A 16,437-nucleotide genomic window follows, 5' to 3' on the forward strand; every position below is an offset into this window, starting at 1 on the left:
GCAGTGAAGTGTGGGTGGTTAAGAACACAGACCTGAAGTCAGACTGCTGGGTTTCAATCTGTTTTGCTGCTTGTAACCTATGTGACCTTGAGCAAATTATTAAGCCATTCTCTGCCTCAGTTTTCTGGTCTATAAAATGGACATAATAATAGGACTTATCTCATGGGATAATTTGAATGTTGTATTGAAAGACTTATGTAAAGTCCTTCAAAGAGTGTCCGGCACTGGGTGCTTAATAGATATGAGTTGATAATACTGCTCCAGTTAAGGTAATGAAAAGTGAGGTCTTCTGGTAACTCACACTTTGTCACACATTTCTCCTTCCAAAATTTGTAAAATTATTTTATTTCTGCACTTTAGATACTGTATTTAGGCCTTTCCTTTTCCTAGATAGATAGTACATCTTAACACCTTCCTGTAAGTGAGGAAGAAAAAAAATGCTCCTGCGTTATTTTACATTTGACCTCTGTTAGCTATCATATTTCTTTTGCATCATCAGGTTTTATAATCTTTAGTTTTATTGCTCTAACTGTAATTAAGTCTAACGTACACTCTATGGATTGATTCTTTTTTATTTTAATAATCTTTTTTTCTTTGTCCATTTGGAGCTTTTTTTAAATTGAAGTACAGTGAGTTACAATGTGTCAATTTCTGTTGTACAGCATATATACACATTCATATGTGTATGTCATACATATACATATATATTTATGTATTATATATATTTCAGTCATCCATATACATACATATATTCCTTTTCATGTTCTTTCTCATAGGTTACTACAAGATATTGAATATAGTTCCCTGTGCTATAAAGTATAAACTTGTTGTTTATCTATTTTATATATAGTAGTTAGTATCTGCAAATCTCAAACTCCCAATTTATCCCTTCCCACCCCCTACCCACCCTGGAACTGTAAATTTGTTTTCTATGTCTATGAGTCTGTTTTTGTTTTGTAAATAAGTTCATTTGTGTCTTACTTTTTTTCCCCCTAGATTCCACATATAAGTGATACAATATGGTATTTTTCTTTCTCTTTCTGGCTTAGAATGATCTCCAGTTCCATCCATGTTGCTGCAAATGGTGTTATTTTATTCTTTTTTATGGTTGAGTAGTATTCCATTGTGTGTGTGTGTATATATCTCACAACTTCTTTATCCAGTCAAGTAATTTTTTTAAGAGAAATTTTATGTTTACAACAAAATTGAGAGGAAGTGTTCTGTGTCTGTCTCAGCCTGTCAATAACCAATGTTGTGGCTGGACCGGCCCTTGTGGTTCTTTTTTTTTTTGTTTGGTTGGGAGGTATAATTAAGTTTACTTATTTATTTATTCTTGGAGGAAGTACTGGGGATTGAACGTAGGACCTCATGCATACTAAGCATGCACTCTACCACTTGAGCTATACCCTCCCCCACCTTTGTGGTTCTTATTATGATTGCAAGATGTCCTCAGCAATAACCATCAGGAAACTCTGAAAAAAAGATCAGGGTTTATTACTCATCGGTCCTGGCGGGTAATGGCAAGCCTGAAGCCACCTAGCAAGGTTATGGGTAGAGAAAAAGAGAGCATGGGCCCGGGGTTCTGCTTTTAATGGGGTCAAGGGAGGGGGTCTCGGGTTTCATGGATTTACTCTTTACTGGTGAATTTAAAACATAGGAGTGGGAGCTTAAAGCATGGGAAGAGAAAAACAAGCAGCCCAAATGATCACTTAGGTCAGCCAGGATCTCTAAATCAAAGAAGCCTTGGAGGCAAGGGGAGAGCCTGGCTCTTTACCTAGTCGTGTGGGTGTCTTGGCAGCGAAAGTCAGGCACTTGCCTTACAGAAAAGAAAAGCCAACTGACGGGGCTTTCACTGCAGGAGGATCACAAGGACTCACCATATGCTTCCTGCCTCTACACATGCATGGCCTCCCCGTTACTATCATCACTCACCAGAATGGTACATTTTTTTTACCAAGGATGACCCTCCATTGACACATCATGATCACCCAAGGTCCATATTTACTTTAGGATTCACTCTTGGTGTTGTGCATTTTGTGGGTTTGGACAAATGTACAAGGATATCTGCCAGTCGTTATAATATCATACAGAGTATTTTCCCTTCCTTAAAAATCCTCTCTGCTCTGCCTGACAGTTCTTATTGATTCTTTCTTGGAATTTTTATCTCTGTCTTTACATTGCCCATTCGTTCTTGCATGTTGTCTTAAATCACAGTTGTTTTAAATTCCTAGTCTGATTATTCTTACATCCTTGCCATATCTGAGTCTGGTTCTGATATTTGATCTATGTTTTCAAACTATGTTTTAGTATATCTTGTAATTTTTTGTTGAAAGCTGGCTGTGATGTACTGGGTAAAATGAACTCCAGTAAATTGGCTCGCGGTGGTGTGGTGGTGAGGTGTGAGGGAGGCGAAGTGCTTTACAGCCTTAGGTTTCTCAGTCCTTTAGTGGGCCTAGAACTTCAAAATTGCTTCTTAGTCCTACCTTCAGTCCTTCAGTTGGGTGGAATGGTTAGCATGGGCCGGAGCTGAGTTTGTCCCTTACCCTAGTTTGGTTAGACTCTGATAAAACCCCAAGAGATGAGGCTCTGGTAAAACACATAGTTTTTCTTGAGGGCAGACCTTGTCAAGAAGAACAGAATACTCTGATATACAGTAGTCTTCCCATCCTCAGTTTCACTTTCTGTGGTTGTAGTTACCTGTGGTTAATCATGGTCTGAAAATATTAAGCGGAAAATTCCAGAAATAAACAGCTCACCAGTTTGGAGTTGTGCATTGTTCTGGGTAGCATGATGAAATCTCATGCCATCCTGCTCTGTCCCACCCAGGACCCTCAGCCCTCAACATCATCATGGCTCAGTCCAGGATCACCTGAAGCAGATGATCCTCCTTCTGGCGTGTGGTCAGAAGGTCAGTAGCAGCCTGACACCATGTCACAGTGCCTGCGTCATTCATCTCACTTCATCTCATCACGTAGGCGTTTTATCATCTCAACATCTCGAGAAGGACAAGTACACCACAATAAGATATTTTGAGACAGAGAGGGAGACAACATTCACCTAACTTCTATTACAGCATATTGCTGTAATTGTTCTATTTTATTAGTAGTTTTTGTTGTTAATCTCTTATGTCTAACTTATAAATTAAAATTTATCATAGGCATATATGTGTAGGAAAAAGCAGGATATATAGGGCTTGTTATTACCCACAGTTTCAGGCATCCACTGGGGGTCTTGGAACATACCTCCTGTGGATAACATGGGACGACTGTATTTCAAAATGAGTCCTTTTCCCCTTCTCTTTCTGGAAGCACCAAGGGAATTTTTCTCTGATATTTACTGTGGGAACCTGTAAAAATAGTGAGCTGTGGTTTTTGAAATAATGTTTTCCCAAGTAAGGTTTATTAAAATTAAAAATGCAGTAGAGATTTATTTGGTTGAATATAAGGAGATTCATTATAGCTGTGGTTTCTGCTGTTTGTGTCTTTCTCTTCAGTACTTGGACCATGAGACTGCTTCAGCCACATTCATCGACAGTAGTGGACACTTTGTTTCCTCCCAGCTGACAGGAGTTAGCCGGAATCCGTACTGCTGGCTATGAGCACCAGACTCTGTCCAGCCAGGAGCGCCTGGAGGAGGACTCCTTGCTGGCTGCCTTCCAGTGGCAGGTGCCTGACGTGGGCCCAGTCCCCTTTTTGAAGAGCACTGACCCTTCTTCCAGCTACTTCGTCATCTTGAACTCTGCAGCCCTCTTCAAGGTGGGAAGCCAGCTAGAGGTTCTGGTTCATGTACAGGATTTTCAAAGAAAGCCCAAGAAGTATGGTGGAGACTACCTGCAGGCCAGAATCCACTCTCCTAAGCTGCAGGCGGGGGCCGTGGGCAGAGTGGTAGACTACCAGAATGGGTTTTACAAGGTCTTTTTCACTCTGCTCTGGCCAGGCAAAGTTAAAGTGGCCATATCTCTGGTCCACCCCAGCGAAGGGATCAGAGTTCTTCAGCACCTACAGGAAGGGAAACCAGATAGGGTGTATTTCAAGAGTCTCTTCCGTTCAGGGAGAATTTCTGAGACTACTGAGTGCAACGTGTGTCTTCCTGGGGGTCTTCCCCTGTGCAACTTTACAGATCTCTACACTGGGGAGCCCTGGTTCTGCTTCAAACCAAAGAAGCTCCCGTGCAGTAGCAGAATTAACCATTTCAAAGGCGGATACCTGAAGGGCCTTCTAACGGCTGCAGAAACTGCTTTCTTCCAGAGGTATGTGCTCCTTGCTCTAGGGGGTGATTTAAGAGTCCCCTTCCATTGTCCTTGTCCCGTGTAGGAGACTTTCGTGTTTTGGTTATATGCTGCTTATATCTCTCTGAACTTGCCCCAATTCAGGAGAGGTGGTGAGTAAGAAAATAATTGAAGATTTACATTTGTGATTAGTGTGCTTATTTCAGTTCAAATTAAAGACCTTAAGTTTTTGTTCTTTTACTTTCGTTGTCTTTCACTTCAGAACTGCATAGCATGTCTATATCTGTGTAAGCAACATCGCTTATTCACAAAGCAGATAAAAAAAAAAACACACCTAAGAATAGGGCAGAGAGAGATCTGATAGTCAGGCCGGTGTTTTATCTTCATGTCTCATAAACTTAAAAAATCTCCAGTGACGTACATGTTACCTGTTGTTAAAATCATATGAACATTTACGGATAGGAAAAAGACTGTGAATGTGGTAGCATTGCTGAGTGGATTTAGTGATAAACGTGGGAAGCCAGGGATACCACAGCAAACTGTATTTTTTAAGTTAACAGCTGTTGAAATTATTCCAGACTTGTGTACATACTCCTGTTTTTTTGAAGATAAATGTAAAACTTTTCCCTCATAATGATCAATATATGGAATAATGTCCAGAAGGAAGTGTATAGAATCAGTATGAATTAAAATTTCCATTTTCTTCAACATTCTACATGGTTCTGAAATAAAATAACATTCCTAAGAAATAAAAAGTTAGAAAAATTACATAGTCAAAAATACAATTATTTGAAAGAACGTAACATGTTTTTTATTTTGAAATGAAATACATGCTTTTTATACATTCCCTGGTAGAGAGGGATTTTTGTTGCATATATCTGGGCACCCTAAATTCTTTTACTCTATGTCCACTCATTCCTTGGTGGGAGAAAAGTTCCTATGTAAGATGTGTGGTCTATAGGAGCTTCTAAATAAAACACTGATTTTTTTGCTTTTCCTGGAGTCAGCTTTCTGTCCAGTTGAAGTATGTATGTGATGGGCTCATGTGTGCTCTGAGAAGGCCAGCAGAGGGAGCACTACTCCCAGTGCGCTGCTGCACTGTTCTGTGAGAGAGCCGCCTAGCTTTTTGCATGGCTCAGTGCAGGAGGGCTCTAGTTTTATTCTTCGGGTTCCGATCTTAGACACGCTATTTATCGATGACTGTGAGCAGATTGCTTCATTTCTGTGTACTTTCTGCCTCTGTATGAAGACTGTTCAGTTTCACCCTTTTAGAGTTGTGTTGTCAGTCCATTTAGTGGCTTAGTGAAGAGGAGGAAGCAGAGCTCGCAAGTTACTGAAGTTCCACGTGGAAAACAGTGGGGAAAAGGTTAGAGGATTCAGTTAGTGTAAAATGTAACACTAAATGGTACCGTTAAAACCAAAAAAACGCTCGTTACTCCCGAAGGATAAAGCAGTGTCTGCCCGTGCCTTTACTTGTATGTGGGGGATGAGGCTGGCTGTTGATACCTCGTAGTAGAGTTATTAAAAGACTCTCCTTACCTGGAAGTTTGCTGGGAGAAGTGATTGAGGTGGCATAATATTTGACAGAATCCTGATACTGATTTTATTTTTTGCATTGTTTACTCTGTTAAAAATCTGAAATTTTGCATTAGGCTAACTGAAAAGAATAAGGGAAAGATCGAAATAGATCATTTGAGGGGTCTTTGAGTGTACTATTTTGAGCTCATGGCCTGAATTTTTAAGCTGGTACTGATTTTCACTGCTCTTCCTCGGTGGCTCATAATGTTGCTTAATTCAGAAAGGATTAAGAAGCTTAGCTTTGGGCTTTGGTTCCCAAATGACAGTTGGATAATTAAAGTGATCTAATCTTTGTTCTTTACTCATTAAGGGGAAAAAAGTGTTGGTTTTGGAAAGAACAACAGTATTTTGCTTAAAAGATCCCATAAGAGAACTCCTTTTGAAAGAATGAGCTTATCACATTAAAAGCTTACCTTTTATTTTAGTGTGATTTGTACTTTTTTTTCCCTTTCTAACTTTGTATTAAAAAAAAAAACCCCTTCAAATCTGTAGAAACACTGCAGGAATAACAAAAGTTAAGCACCCTATATACCTTTAACCTAGAGTCACCATTGTTAATGTTTTGCCACACTTGCTTTCTTTCTTTCTGTATGTGTGTGTCTGTGTATAATTTTTCCCCCTCAGGCCATTTGAGAGTAAGTTTCAGACATCATGGCACTGCACCCCATGACTAGGCACCTCCTAGGAACATAGACTTTCTCCAACAGTACAACCATAACACAGTGATCACACTTGGGACATTTATCATTGATACAATGTTATTATTTAATATGCAGTCTATATTCAGGTTTCTCCAGTTGTCCCAGGAATATTCTCTATAGCTAGCTCTTTTATTTTAACTAACCAAATCTATGATCACACAGTCTATTTAATTGTCTCTTTAATCTCCTTTAATCCAGAAGAATTTTCTAGCTTGTTTTGCATTTTTACATTGACAATGTTGATGTCACTGTTTTTGTTGAATGTATCTTAATTTGGATTTTCTGCTTTATTGTTTCTGCATGATTAGATTGAGATTAAACATTTTTACAGAAAAATGACAGAGATGTGAAGTTTTCTTTTTAAAGCTCTAAGTTCATGAGAGCAGTTTATGTGTGCTCTCTTAAAGTCATGTTGTCTATTAAACGTCACCATTATAAATCTATGAAATTCTCTTATTCTCTGATATAGCATCCTGTAATTCCTTCCTTCCTGATTTTTTGTCTGTCTCCCTCATTTGAATGCCAGTGCCACGAAGGAGGAGATGTGGTGTGTTTTGTTTACTTTTACATCCTTGGTATCTAGGGTAGTGCCTGGCACACAGTAGAAGCTTAAGAATTATTTAAGAGCAAATCTGTTTTGAATGGGCTTTTGATAAAATGAAATACTACAACTGCACGTTCCCATATCAAATTTGGAAAGTTAGCATTTTGTTTGTTTGTTTGTTTTTGGTCTAAGTGCAAGAGGCGTAATTATTGTGACCCAGTTTCTGGAATAGTTACACAGAGTTTTCAGTACACTTCTCCTGGACTCCATTCTCCTCCACTTTTTCTCCATCAAATATTTCCTGAACATGGACTCTAGTCCAGGGCCTGTGCTGAGTGCTGAAGACAAAAGGCGAGTGAGACACAATCCGTGTCTTTGAGGAGGACATGTTTTAGTAGGGGGGACAGACCCTACAGAGCCATAGTAACAATGAGCAGAGTGCTGCATGAGCATGTACCTGGGGACAGGTGTTCCCAGTTAGGACTCATCTCCACTCTGGGCAAGGCCTAAGTGGCCTTGCCGCTTACTGCTCTGACCCATGACTTACTGCTCCATAGACTTGCAGCCTGAAAACTAAGTAATGATGAAATAGATATTCTCATCAGGCGAGCCATTCTCTGAGTCAAGGGGAAGTAAGTAATTTGAACAGAATTTGTCATTTTGGAGTTTGCAACTCTAAGGGTGAAGCAGAGAAAAATTAAGAATCTATGTAATTCTTATTCAGTTTATATATCCATATGACATGCTTATTATAACTAGTTTGTTAATTATCAAGCGTATTGATTAACATTTATAAGAATATTTCATCTTAATAAAGCTCTATGAAATCATGTCCATTAAAAAATTTAGAAATAAAAATACATATTGGGAAATAAATGTTCCTGAATCTAAACTTTGTACTCTTTTTCTTCCTCTTAAAGTGGTGTCAATATCAAAATGCCAATCAACTCCAGTGGGCCTGACTGGGTGACTGTGATTCCCAGGAGTATAAAAGGTAAAAAGGAATGAGCTTGATGATTTGTTGTTTTTCTTGCTAAGTATGTTGAATCTCTGTAGTTTCACTGATGTTACAAAGCCCACCCTTTCTCCTTTAATACTGTTTTAACAAACCTAGATGATTCTGATCCACTGATACAGGATATTATTAAAAGTAAGAGAAAATTTACTGTACAGGAATCATGCCACAATAAAGGTGTTTTAAAAAAATAAAAGAAATTCAGAAGAGTAAATGTATGTGCTTTTTCTTTGCAGAGCGGATATAATTAGCTATAGTGACTTGTAGTAGAAAGAGAGGAGGAACATAATTAAGGAGGCTGATGCAGATGACAGGTGATCACTTCTCGGCCTTTTGGCTAAGATCAAATGCATATGGCAGACGAGGCCCTTTTAACTGTTGAAAGCACATATATAGTATCCCACAGAGCAGATCGTGCGAACACTAATGCCATAGGGACGAGGTACACGACACACCAGGGTGGCTATTAGCCGTATGCATGTCTTGTGTGAGTGGTGGTCAAGGACCCCAAGAGCAGGGGCCAGCTAAAGGAGGCAGCCTCTCAGTACCTGTGTGTTGTTGTCATGCAGAAATGGAGACCTAGTATGGCCAGATCTATAGTTTTTCTCCTTTGAAAATACGGAATTCTTTAAGTTTCGAATGTAGTATCTCTAGATGTCAAAGCATTGGCAATACAATTCAAAACTTTTAAAAATATTGTGTGGGGTAAATAAAATGTATCTGTGGCCCGTATGCAGGCAGGACACTACCAGTCTGTATCTCTGGTCTTTACTGTCATGTGTCACAAGAAATCCCAGTCTTTTCCTAGTGAAGAGCTGTATTTGATTTACTTGAACCCAGTGAGTTACTAATTTTCAAGGATACGTAAGTGAAACGTCGTTAATAGAAGTTGCTTACCTTTTACCTGCCTGGCCGTCAACCCCACAGCCGAGATAGTTAGTAGACATAATACCCCGCAGTAGTGCTGGACCGCTCACGCTCTCTCACGTCTGACCCCTCAGCAGGCACCAACCCACTGCTGCATCTGTCCTTTTCCTCCACAGCCCCGGTTGGCTGGCTTGTCCACCTTGTGTTGTCCCCGGCTGGCCGGTGGGATGGCCAGTGGGAGGAGCTTTGCATGGTTTACTTGCACCTGTCAAGTCTTAGGGTTTAGCCAGGAAGTGGTTGTGGGTTTGTGATGTCCTATTCTGTTTAGAGACAAGAAAGATTCAGTAACTAGTGAGGCTTTTGATGGACTTTTAGAGGAATAAAGCAACCATGAATCAGTAGGAGCAGAGTAGCCTGACTTTGAGAAAATCATCTCGGAGCAGGTAAATAATTGGGAAGGAAGGAGAAAAGCAATTGTTATCAAAGTCCAGCCTAGGGGAACTTCACTGAAGTTCATCTTAGTGACCAGCAGTGGGCACTCAAAGATCCCAAACAAAAGGCTCACATTCTTCCTACTTTCATTTCTTCCTTTTTACGTCCCTGCCTCCCTCCATTCCTCTGTTCTCGTTGTACTTTTTTTTTTTTTTTGGTATATATGTATATGTTTATTGAAGTGTAGTCATTTCCCTTCGTACTTTTTAAACAATATTTTGTTTTCGGATAATTTTAGACTTAAGTAAGAGTTATAGAAATAGTACAAAGCTCCGTGGTTGCCTTTACCCAGTTTCCCTTATGCATCTTAAGAAATCACAGAACACTTATCAAAACTAAGAATTTAACATCAATACAATGTTATTATTTTAACAATAGATTTTATTTGTATTTCATCAGTTTTTCCACTAATGTCCCCCTTTCTTGTTCCAGAATCCAGTGTTGCTCTCACACTGTATTTGGTTCCACATTTCCTTAGTCTTCCCTCTGTGACAGACCTCTGTCCCTTATTGTCTTCCGTGATTTTGACACTTTTGAACAGCACTGATCAGGTATTTTTTAGAATCTCTCTAAATTTGGGTTTGTCTAATAGTTTCTTATGATTGGAATGAGGTTATGCATTTTTGGGAAGAATAGGACAGAAATGATATTGTACCCTTTTAAGGGGGCTCATGATGTGTATTGCTAAGGATGTTAGCAAACCTTGACCACTTGGTTAAAGTGGTACCTGCCTGGGCTTTCCACTGTAAGCTTACTATTTTAATCTTTGTGCTTACTCAGTATTCTGGGGAGATACTTTGAGACTGTGGTAGGTTGAAAATGGCCCCCAAGATATCCGGATCCTAATCCCTCAAATTTGTTAATGTTATTTGGCAGAAGAAACTTTGCATATGTGATTAAGTTAAGGGTTTTGAGATGGGGAGAGATTATCTGGATTGTCTGAGTGGGTCCTAAATGCAAGCACAAGTGTCCTTTTAAGGAGGAGGCAGAGAGAGACTTCACACAGAAGACGGGAGATAGAAGCAGAGAGAGATTTGAAGATGCCATGACAGTGGCTTTAGAAATGGAGAAAGGGACTGTGAGCCACAGAATACAGCTCTAGCACAGGCAGGAAACAAGATCTTCCCTAGATCCTCCAGAGAGAGCTTTTGGCCCAGTGATACTGGTTTTGGACTTCCAGCCTTCAGAACTGTAAGAGAGTAAGTCTGTGTCATTTTAGGCCACGAAATTTGTGGTGACTTGTTACAGCAGCCACAGGAAATTAAGACAGGGACTGTAAACATTCTGTTTCTGCTTAAATTTTCATCCCCTCGTGTTGGCACTCAGTAGACCTTGCCCGCAGTGGTTGTTTCTGCGGTGTCCTAATGGTGACTTGCTGTATCTCTCATTCTTAAGACATTTATTAATTGGAATTTTTCTGCAAGGAGGAGATGTCTCTTCTTTACCATTTATTTGATTATATCCATAGAGACTCATGACGGTTTGATGCTTTGGGCTATAATCCAACTCAGTTGTTGCTCATATTGTTCCAGCTTTGCAAATTGGGAACTTTTCCAGTTTGGCTTCTGTGTCCTTTTGACATACTCATCCTTTTTTTGAATTTTTTACTTTTTTTTTTGAGCACTTTCTTACTTTCTGGCACCACAAAGTATTTCAGGTCCATCTTGTGTTTTCTTTGCCCTAGCCTTGTAAGTGTTTATAGTCTTTACAGCTATGAACCTTATGTTTTGAAGGTTTTATTTTTCTCTGTGACATTTCATTATTTGTGTATTAATTAATTGGTTGCACACAAGGTAAAGTTGTTCTAAGATGTACATTTGCATTTTTAGAGTCTGATGGATTGCTTGAGATTGCCACCCCCCACGCATGGGGAGAATTCCAGCAAGGGAACACAGCTTTACCTTGTCAAGGGCAAGCCCCTGATTCCTGCCAGGCCCTCCCAGTGCCAGAATCATGGCTGAATTTCCATAATCACCTGCGCTGTTGTCCTCAAACCATCATAGCCTAATGGCTTAGGGACCTTGATGGCCTCAGACCTCATCAACAATCAAACTACAGCTCATATTTTGTGGGGAGCTTACTGAAAGTTAGGATAGGTCTAGATCTGATAGCAACAGATTAACATCTTTGTAGCTTTTTACTATTTTTATCTGTTGAAATATATCTTATATACAATAGAGCACACAGATCATAAGCATATAGTACAATGGAGTTTTATGTCTGTGCATATCTTTGTGACTGAGGTAGGGTCAGTTCTAAGGTGACTCCCAGTGATGCATGCCTTTCCCTTCCCACATACACCCTTCCCTTCAATTCTGTGACAAAGTTGGCTTTAAAAAAAGGAGAGATTATCCTGGGTAGATCTGACCGAGTCAGATAGCCCTTAACAGGGACCAGGTTCTTTGAGAAGGAGATTGAAAGTGTGAGAAGGCGTCTGTGTGAGGGAGATTTCTTTGTTGCTGGCTTTAAAGATGCAGGAGGCCATGGGGGCAAGGAATGTAGCAGCTTCTAAGAGCTGAAGGGCGTCCCTGGCTGACAGGCAGCTGGGAGATGAGAAGCTCAGTTTTGTAACCACAAGGAGCCAAATTTGGCTGACAAATTCCACGAGCTTGGAAGCAGATTCTTCTCCAGAGCCTTCCAAAAGGATCATAGCCCTGCTGACACCCTGATTTCCACCTGTGAGACCCTGAGCGGAGAACCCGCATGCCCGACTCCTGACCTGCAGTACTGTGGGGAAATAAATACCCCTTGTTTTTAAGCCATTAAGCTTGTGGTGATTTGTTACATAGCAAAAGAAAACTAATAAATTACCACCCAGATCAAGATATGGAATGTTTCCAGCACTCCAGTATAGCCCCTTACTGTTAAAAACAGGCTTTCACACTATTGTGTAATTGAATTTTCACAGTGACTCTTCAAAATAACTAGTAGTTTACCCATTTTATAGATAACGAAACCAAGGTCTGGGTCCAGTTAACTTAGAAAACCGAAGGACTTATATCCTACGTATGACATCTAGCAAGCTGATCCCCCTGGGGAGAGGAAGGCCACCCCCACAACTCTTTCCATAGCGAGGTGAATGTGTCTGTAAACGGTACTGCCTCGGCCACGTAGCCTGTCTCCTCAGCCTTCTGAGTCACTCTGTGACTTGCTTCCTTCACCTGTAAGAGGTACCGGAGTAGCTGTCCTCTGAGGTCCCTTCCAACATTCTCTGTATCCACAGGTATTTCTACCTTATGTGGCATTCTTGGCTTTCCTCCGTGAAATGCTTAGCTTTGAGCGACTGAAATATAAAGAAAAAAAAAATCAAATTCCCAGGGTTTTGTAGGGGGAATTCAAGGGTAAACTCGGCCTCAAGCCACTATAATTGCTGTGTAGCTGGGACCTCCTTGTGTTCCCAGCACTCGGCAGGGTGTAGCCCAGACAGCTTGACACTCTATCCTCATTCCTTATCTCCTGAGGCGGCATTCCTGTGCCGCCCGTGTTCCCTGGTCAAGGAGTTGTTCACCTCCATGTCTTCTCTGTCGTGTCTTTCTTTCCCCTTATGAACCATGTACCCCACTTTGACCTGCCCTGTACTGTTCTGTGGGCTAATTCCACACCATGAAGTTAAGGGACCTGTATCGCACATGTGCACATACACCTCCCACCCTTAATTTGCATGGTATCCCTCTCATCCTGCTGTTTCTGGATAGTTTAGGGAAATTGATCTCTGCCTTTTCTCTCTTATTTTGTCCCATTCGAGGCCCAGATGGCCCTCATTATGGCTGATGGATGACATGGGATGATGCCCTTTAGAGGACAATGTAAGCTGTGGGCTTCAAAGAGAAGCCAAGACATTTCAGAGAAGCAGGGACGTTACTTGCGAATAATCAAAACTATTCTTTCTGATTTTGCATTAAGATCTTTATATCTACTTTTACAACTGCCTCCATGTAAACTTCCTTCACCGTTGATATTTAAGATAACCATAAAATTGAGTAATAATGTATTTTTGTTTTTAATTATTTTTATTCCACATGTTAAGTACATTAAGGATTATGTTATGGATTTAAGAGACTTTCATATGTCAGATCTTATTTGAAAATGCATTCTGAGTTCCAAGAAACGCTGACTTTCTAAACAACTTCAGACTGCTTTAATACCACATTAATCAGGAAATGTTTTTGTCCCAGCTGACCATAACAGGGCAATGTAGGTACACACATTTCACTTTAAAAATATTTTCATCTAGTGCTGCATGTTTAAAGAATGTAATGTCAGGTTCAGTAATTGATTTGCTTGCTTGACTTAATTCTGATAATAAATATAATTAACATTTGAATGGAAATGGTAATTGTTTCCTGTGTGATATATCCATTTTTTGGTAACATTTATTTGACATAGAATAGCTGAGTCTACTGAATTAACCTGGTTAAAAATTGTAACTTCAAAATCACTTTTAATTCACATTTCAGTGAACGTTTCCTTGGGGCCCCAGGTGTCAGCCCCGGAGCTGTCTGGTCTGTGTGGCCTTGACGTGCAGATATAATGAGGCACTTGGGCAAGATGTGGTGACGTGGTAGAGCCACACTTGGTAACATGTTGAGAAACTGTTTTTGAATAAGCCAAACAGATGTTTACCCTACCCCTCACTTCTCTTTGATAATCACATTTGGTAGAAAAGATTTTAAAATGCTATTTATTTTTCAATTTAGTCCCCGGACCTGCAAAGAATTAGATACCTAAGAGAAAAGATTAAATATGCACTATTTGTCAAATAGGGTATCTTCTTTGAAGGGAATAAAACCAAAATAATTTTGAGTAATACAGATAATATCAAGAAGTCAAATAAGCTGCAAACAGTCAAATAGGAGATTCACTTAAATTTCTGAGTCATGAGCATTTGGATCTTGAATTGTGGTTTAACAGGTGAGATTGTAGAATTACTGGGTTATAATGAAGGTTTGAATCTTGGGGTATGTAAGGAAGTGATATAAAATGATTGGTGGTTTTTTAGAGGTTGTAGATTTGAATAATAAGTGTTAGAAATGAGTAAGTGTACGCTTTCAGGAAAAAAGCCAAAAAGAAAATGGCTGATACCTATAAACATTTGTGTTTTGAGAGACGACGTAGCACCGTGGCTGAGAGCATGGGCTTGGGGCCTCACCTGCTTGTATTAGGTCCTGGATCTGCTACTTACTAGCTCTGGGGCTGAGCTCAAGGTGCTTAACTGTTTTGAATGGTAGGGATAATAATAGGATTTACCTTAAAGGGCTATGCTGAGCAGCATATGAAGTGATACTTTTAATTGCTCAGAACAGTGGTGCAAAGTAAAACTCGCAAGAAGTATTCGCCATCCCTGTTTGATCTGAAGCATGTAAAGCGTGCTGTTTCCACAGTGGCACTTTCTGAGGGAGGTGTTAGGGCAGGAGAGTGTTGACTGTCCCTCTGAAAGGTGTCCTGGCGCTTGTGTCATTATGTGCAGCGAGGCTACAAGCGTGCGTACACACTGCTGCTGCATTTTACATACTGTTCGTTGTGCATAAGGACGGCTGAACCTTTTGTACTGGAGGAGCAGTTCTTTAGACTGTATGTTATTGGTTTGTTTTCTGTATTCATTGGTGGGTTTCTGAATTAATATCTGATTGTAGGACCCATGGATTAAAACTTTCTTTTTAATGGGCTGAGACAGAGTGGGCTAATATTACTATGCACATGTAAAGTGTGAGTTTAAGCTGCTACTCACCTCACAGGTATTTGGAGGAGAAACCTTTCTGTTCAGGGATAATGTTGGACGAATGCTTAGATCTACACTTTTCCCTGGTTTTTGCCTGCCTTTATTTTTGGCTTCGATAACCTGCATAATCAGAGGGAATGCTCAGAGTCCCCTTTCCCCTTCTGTCCTCCAACACCCTCACACCCATTTCACATCTTCTCATTTTTTATGCAAAGAAGACCTTTTTGTAGGAGGGGGAAAGTCTGGGCTTTCTTTGAGATGACTGCAGGAAATGTTACCCTTACGCCAGCAGGCTAACAAACACAGGGGCATAATTGTGTTCCTTATAACAATTTTCATGTATGGTTCATTGGAGAAGAATTTCAGAATATCTTATTTTTTCCTCCCCCTCCCCCCAGAAGCCAACAACCTGGAACTATTTCAAGGCTCGGGAACTTTTCCTTCTGGTTATTATTACAAAGATCAGTGGAGGCCCAGAAAGTTTAAGATGCGCCAGTTTAATGACCCCGACAACATTACAGAATGCTTACAGAGAAAAGTGGTGTATTTATTTGGTGACTCGACCATCAGGCAGTGGTTTGAATACCTTACTACGTTTGTTCCAGGTTAGTACTTCGTTTTTGTTTCATAACTCTTTCCCACATGTACAGAATCAGCTCTGAAAAAAGCAGACTCACTCTGGTTCCTGAAGAAAGACGTCAGAAGAGGCAGCAGTTACTTTCTGTTGGACTGAGAGGTATCCTAACCCTGGAGAGATGTGTGAGAGTTTCCGATCAGTGGTGCGGTTGCGACGGATTGATGAACGCACCGGGTGCTGCTGGATGAATTCGTGTCACTGATTAGCTGTGTGATGCTGGCGAGTCATTTACTTCTCAGAGCTTCACTTCTCCACGTGTGAGGTGAGGCAGCTGGACACTGTCACTTCCCAGGTGTCTTTCACGTCTCACCTTCTGGGATGTAAAATAAAGGTGAACATTTCCAGTTGTTTCTTTTCTAGTTCTGTTTGGGCCACCTCTAAGTTTATAGTAGATTTAACTGGAAGGAAGCAGCGAAAGTGTAGTCCGTATTCACGCATCAGTGCAGCAGAGCCATCCCTGTGTCATCCGTTGGGCCTTCCACTGGTGTGACTCTGAGATGGGGCTGGCTCCTGGCAAGGGAGTCTGCTCAGTCCAGCCTTCCTAGCTCCCTGGCCTCATTGCTGGGCTTGGGGTGGCTCTCCAGACTCAGAATAAAACCCCGCTTGTTGAGGGTCATCCCTTACTCATGGTGGACCTTTTCCTCTTCCCAGCGGGA

The 16,437-nt window shown here is 40.6% G+C and overlaps 1 protein-coding gene across 1 annotated transcript in view; it reads left to right on the forward strand.

Moving 5' to 3' along the window:
* Positions 1-16,437, forward strand: part of NXPE3 (neurexophilin and PC-esterase domain family member 3) — a 35,195-nt gene that overhangs the window by 15,505 nt on the left and 3,253 nt on the right. The window contains 4 exon segments of the mRNA XM_032478026.1: positions 3,494-3,589; positions 3,591-4,249; positions 7,972-8,045; positions 15,543-15,749. Of these exon segments, the coding sequence (XP_032333917.1) occupies positions 3,494-3,589; positions 3,591-4,249; positions 7,972-8,045; positions 15,543-15,749 (1,036 nt within the window).

This window comes from Camelus ferus, chromosome 1 (genome assembly GCF_009834535.1).
Source record: "Camelus ferus isolate YT-003-E chromosome 1, BCGSAC_Cfer_1.0, whole genome shotgun sequence".
In the NCBI taxonomy this organism is placed as follows: domain Eukaryota; kingdom Metazoa; phylum Chordata; class Mammalia; order Artiodactyla; family Camelidae; genus Camelus; species Camelus ferus.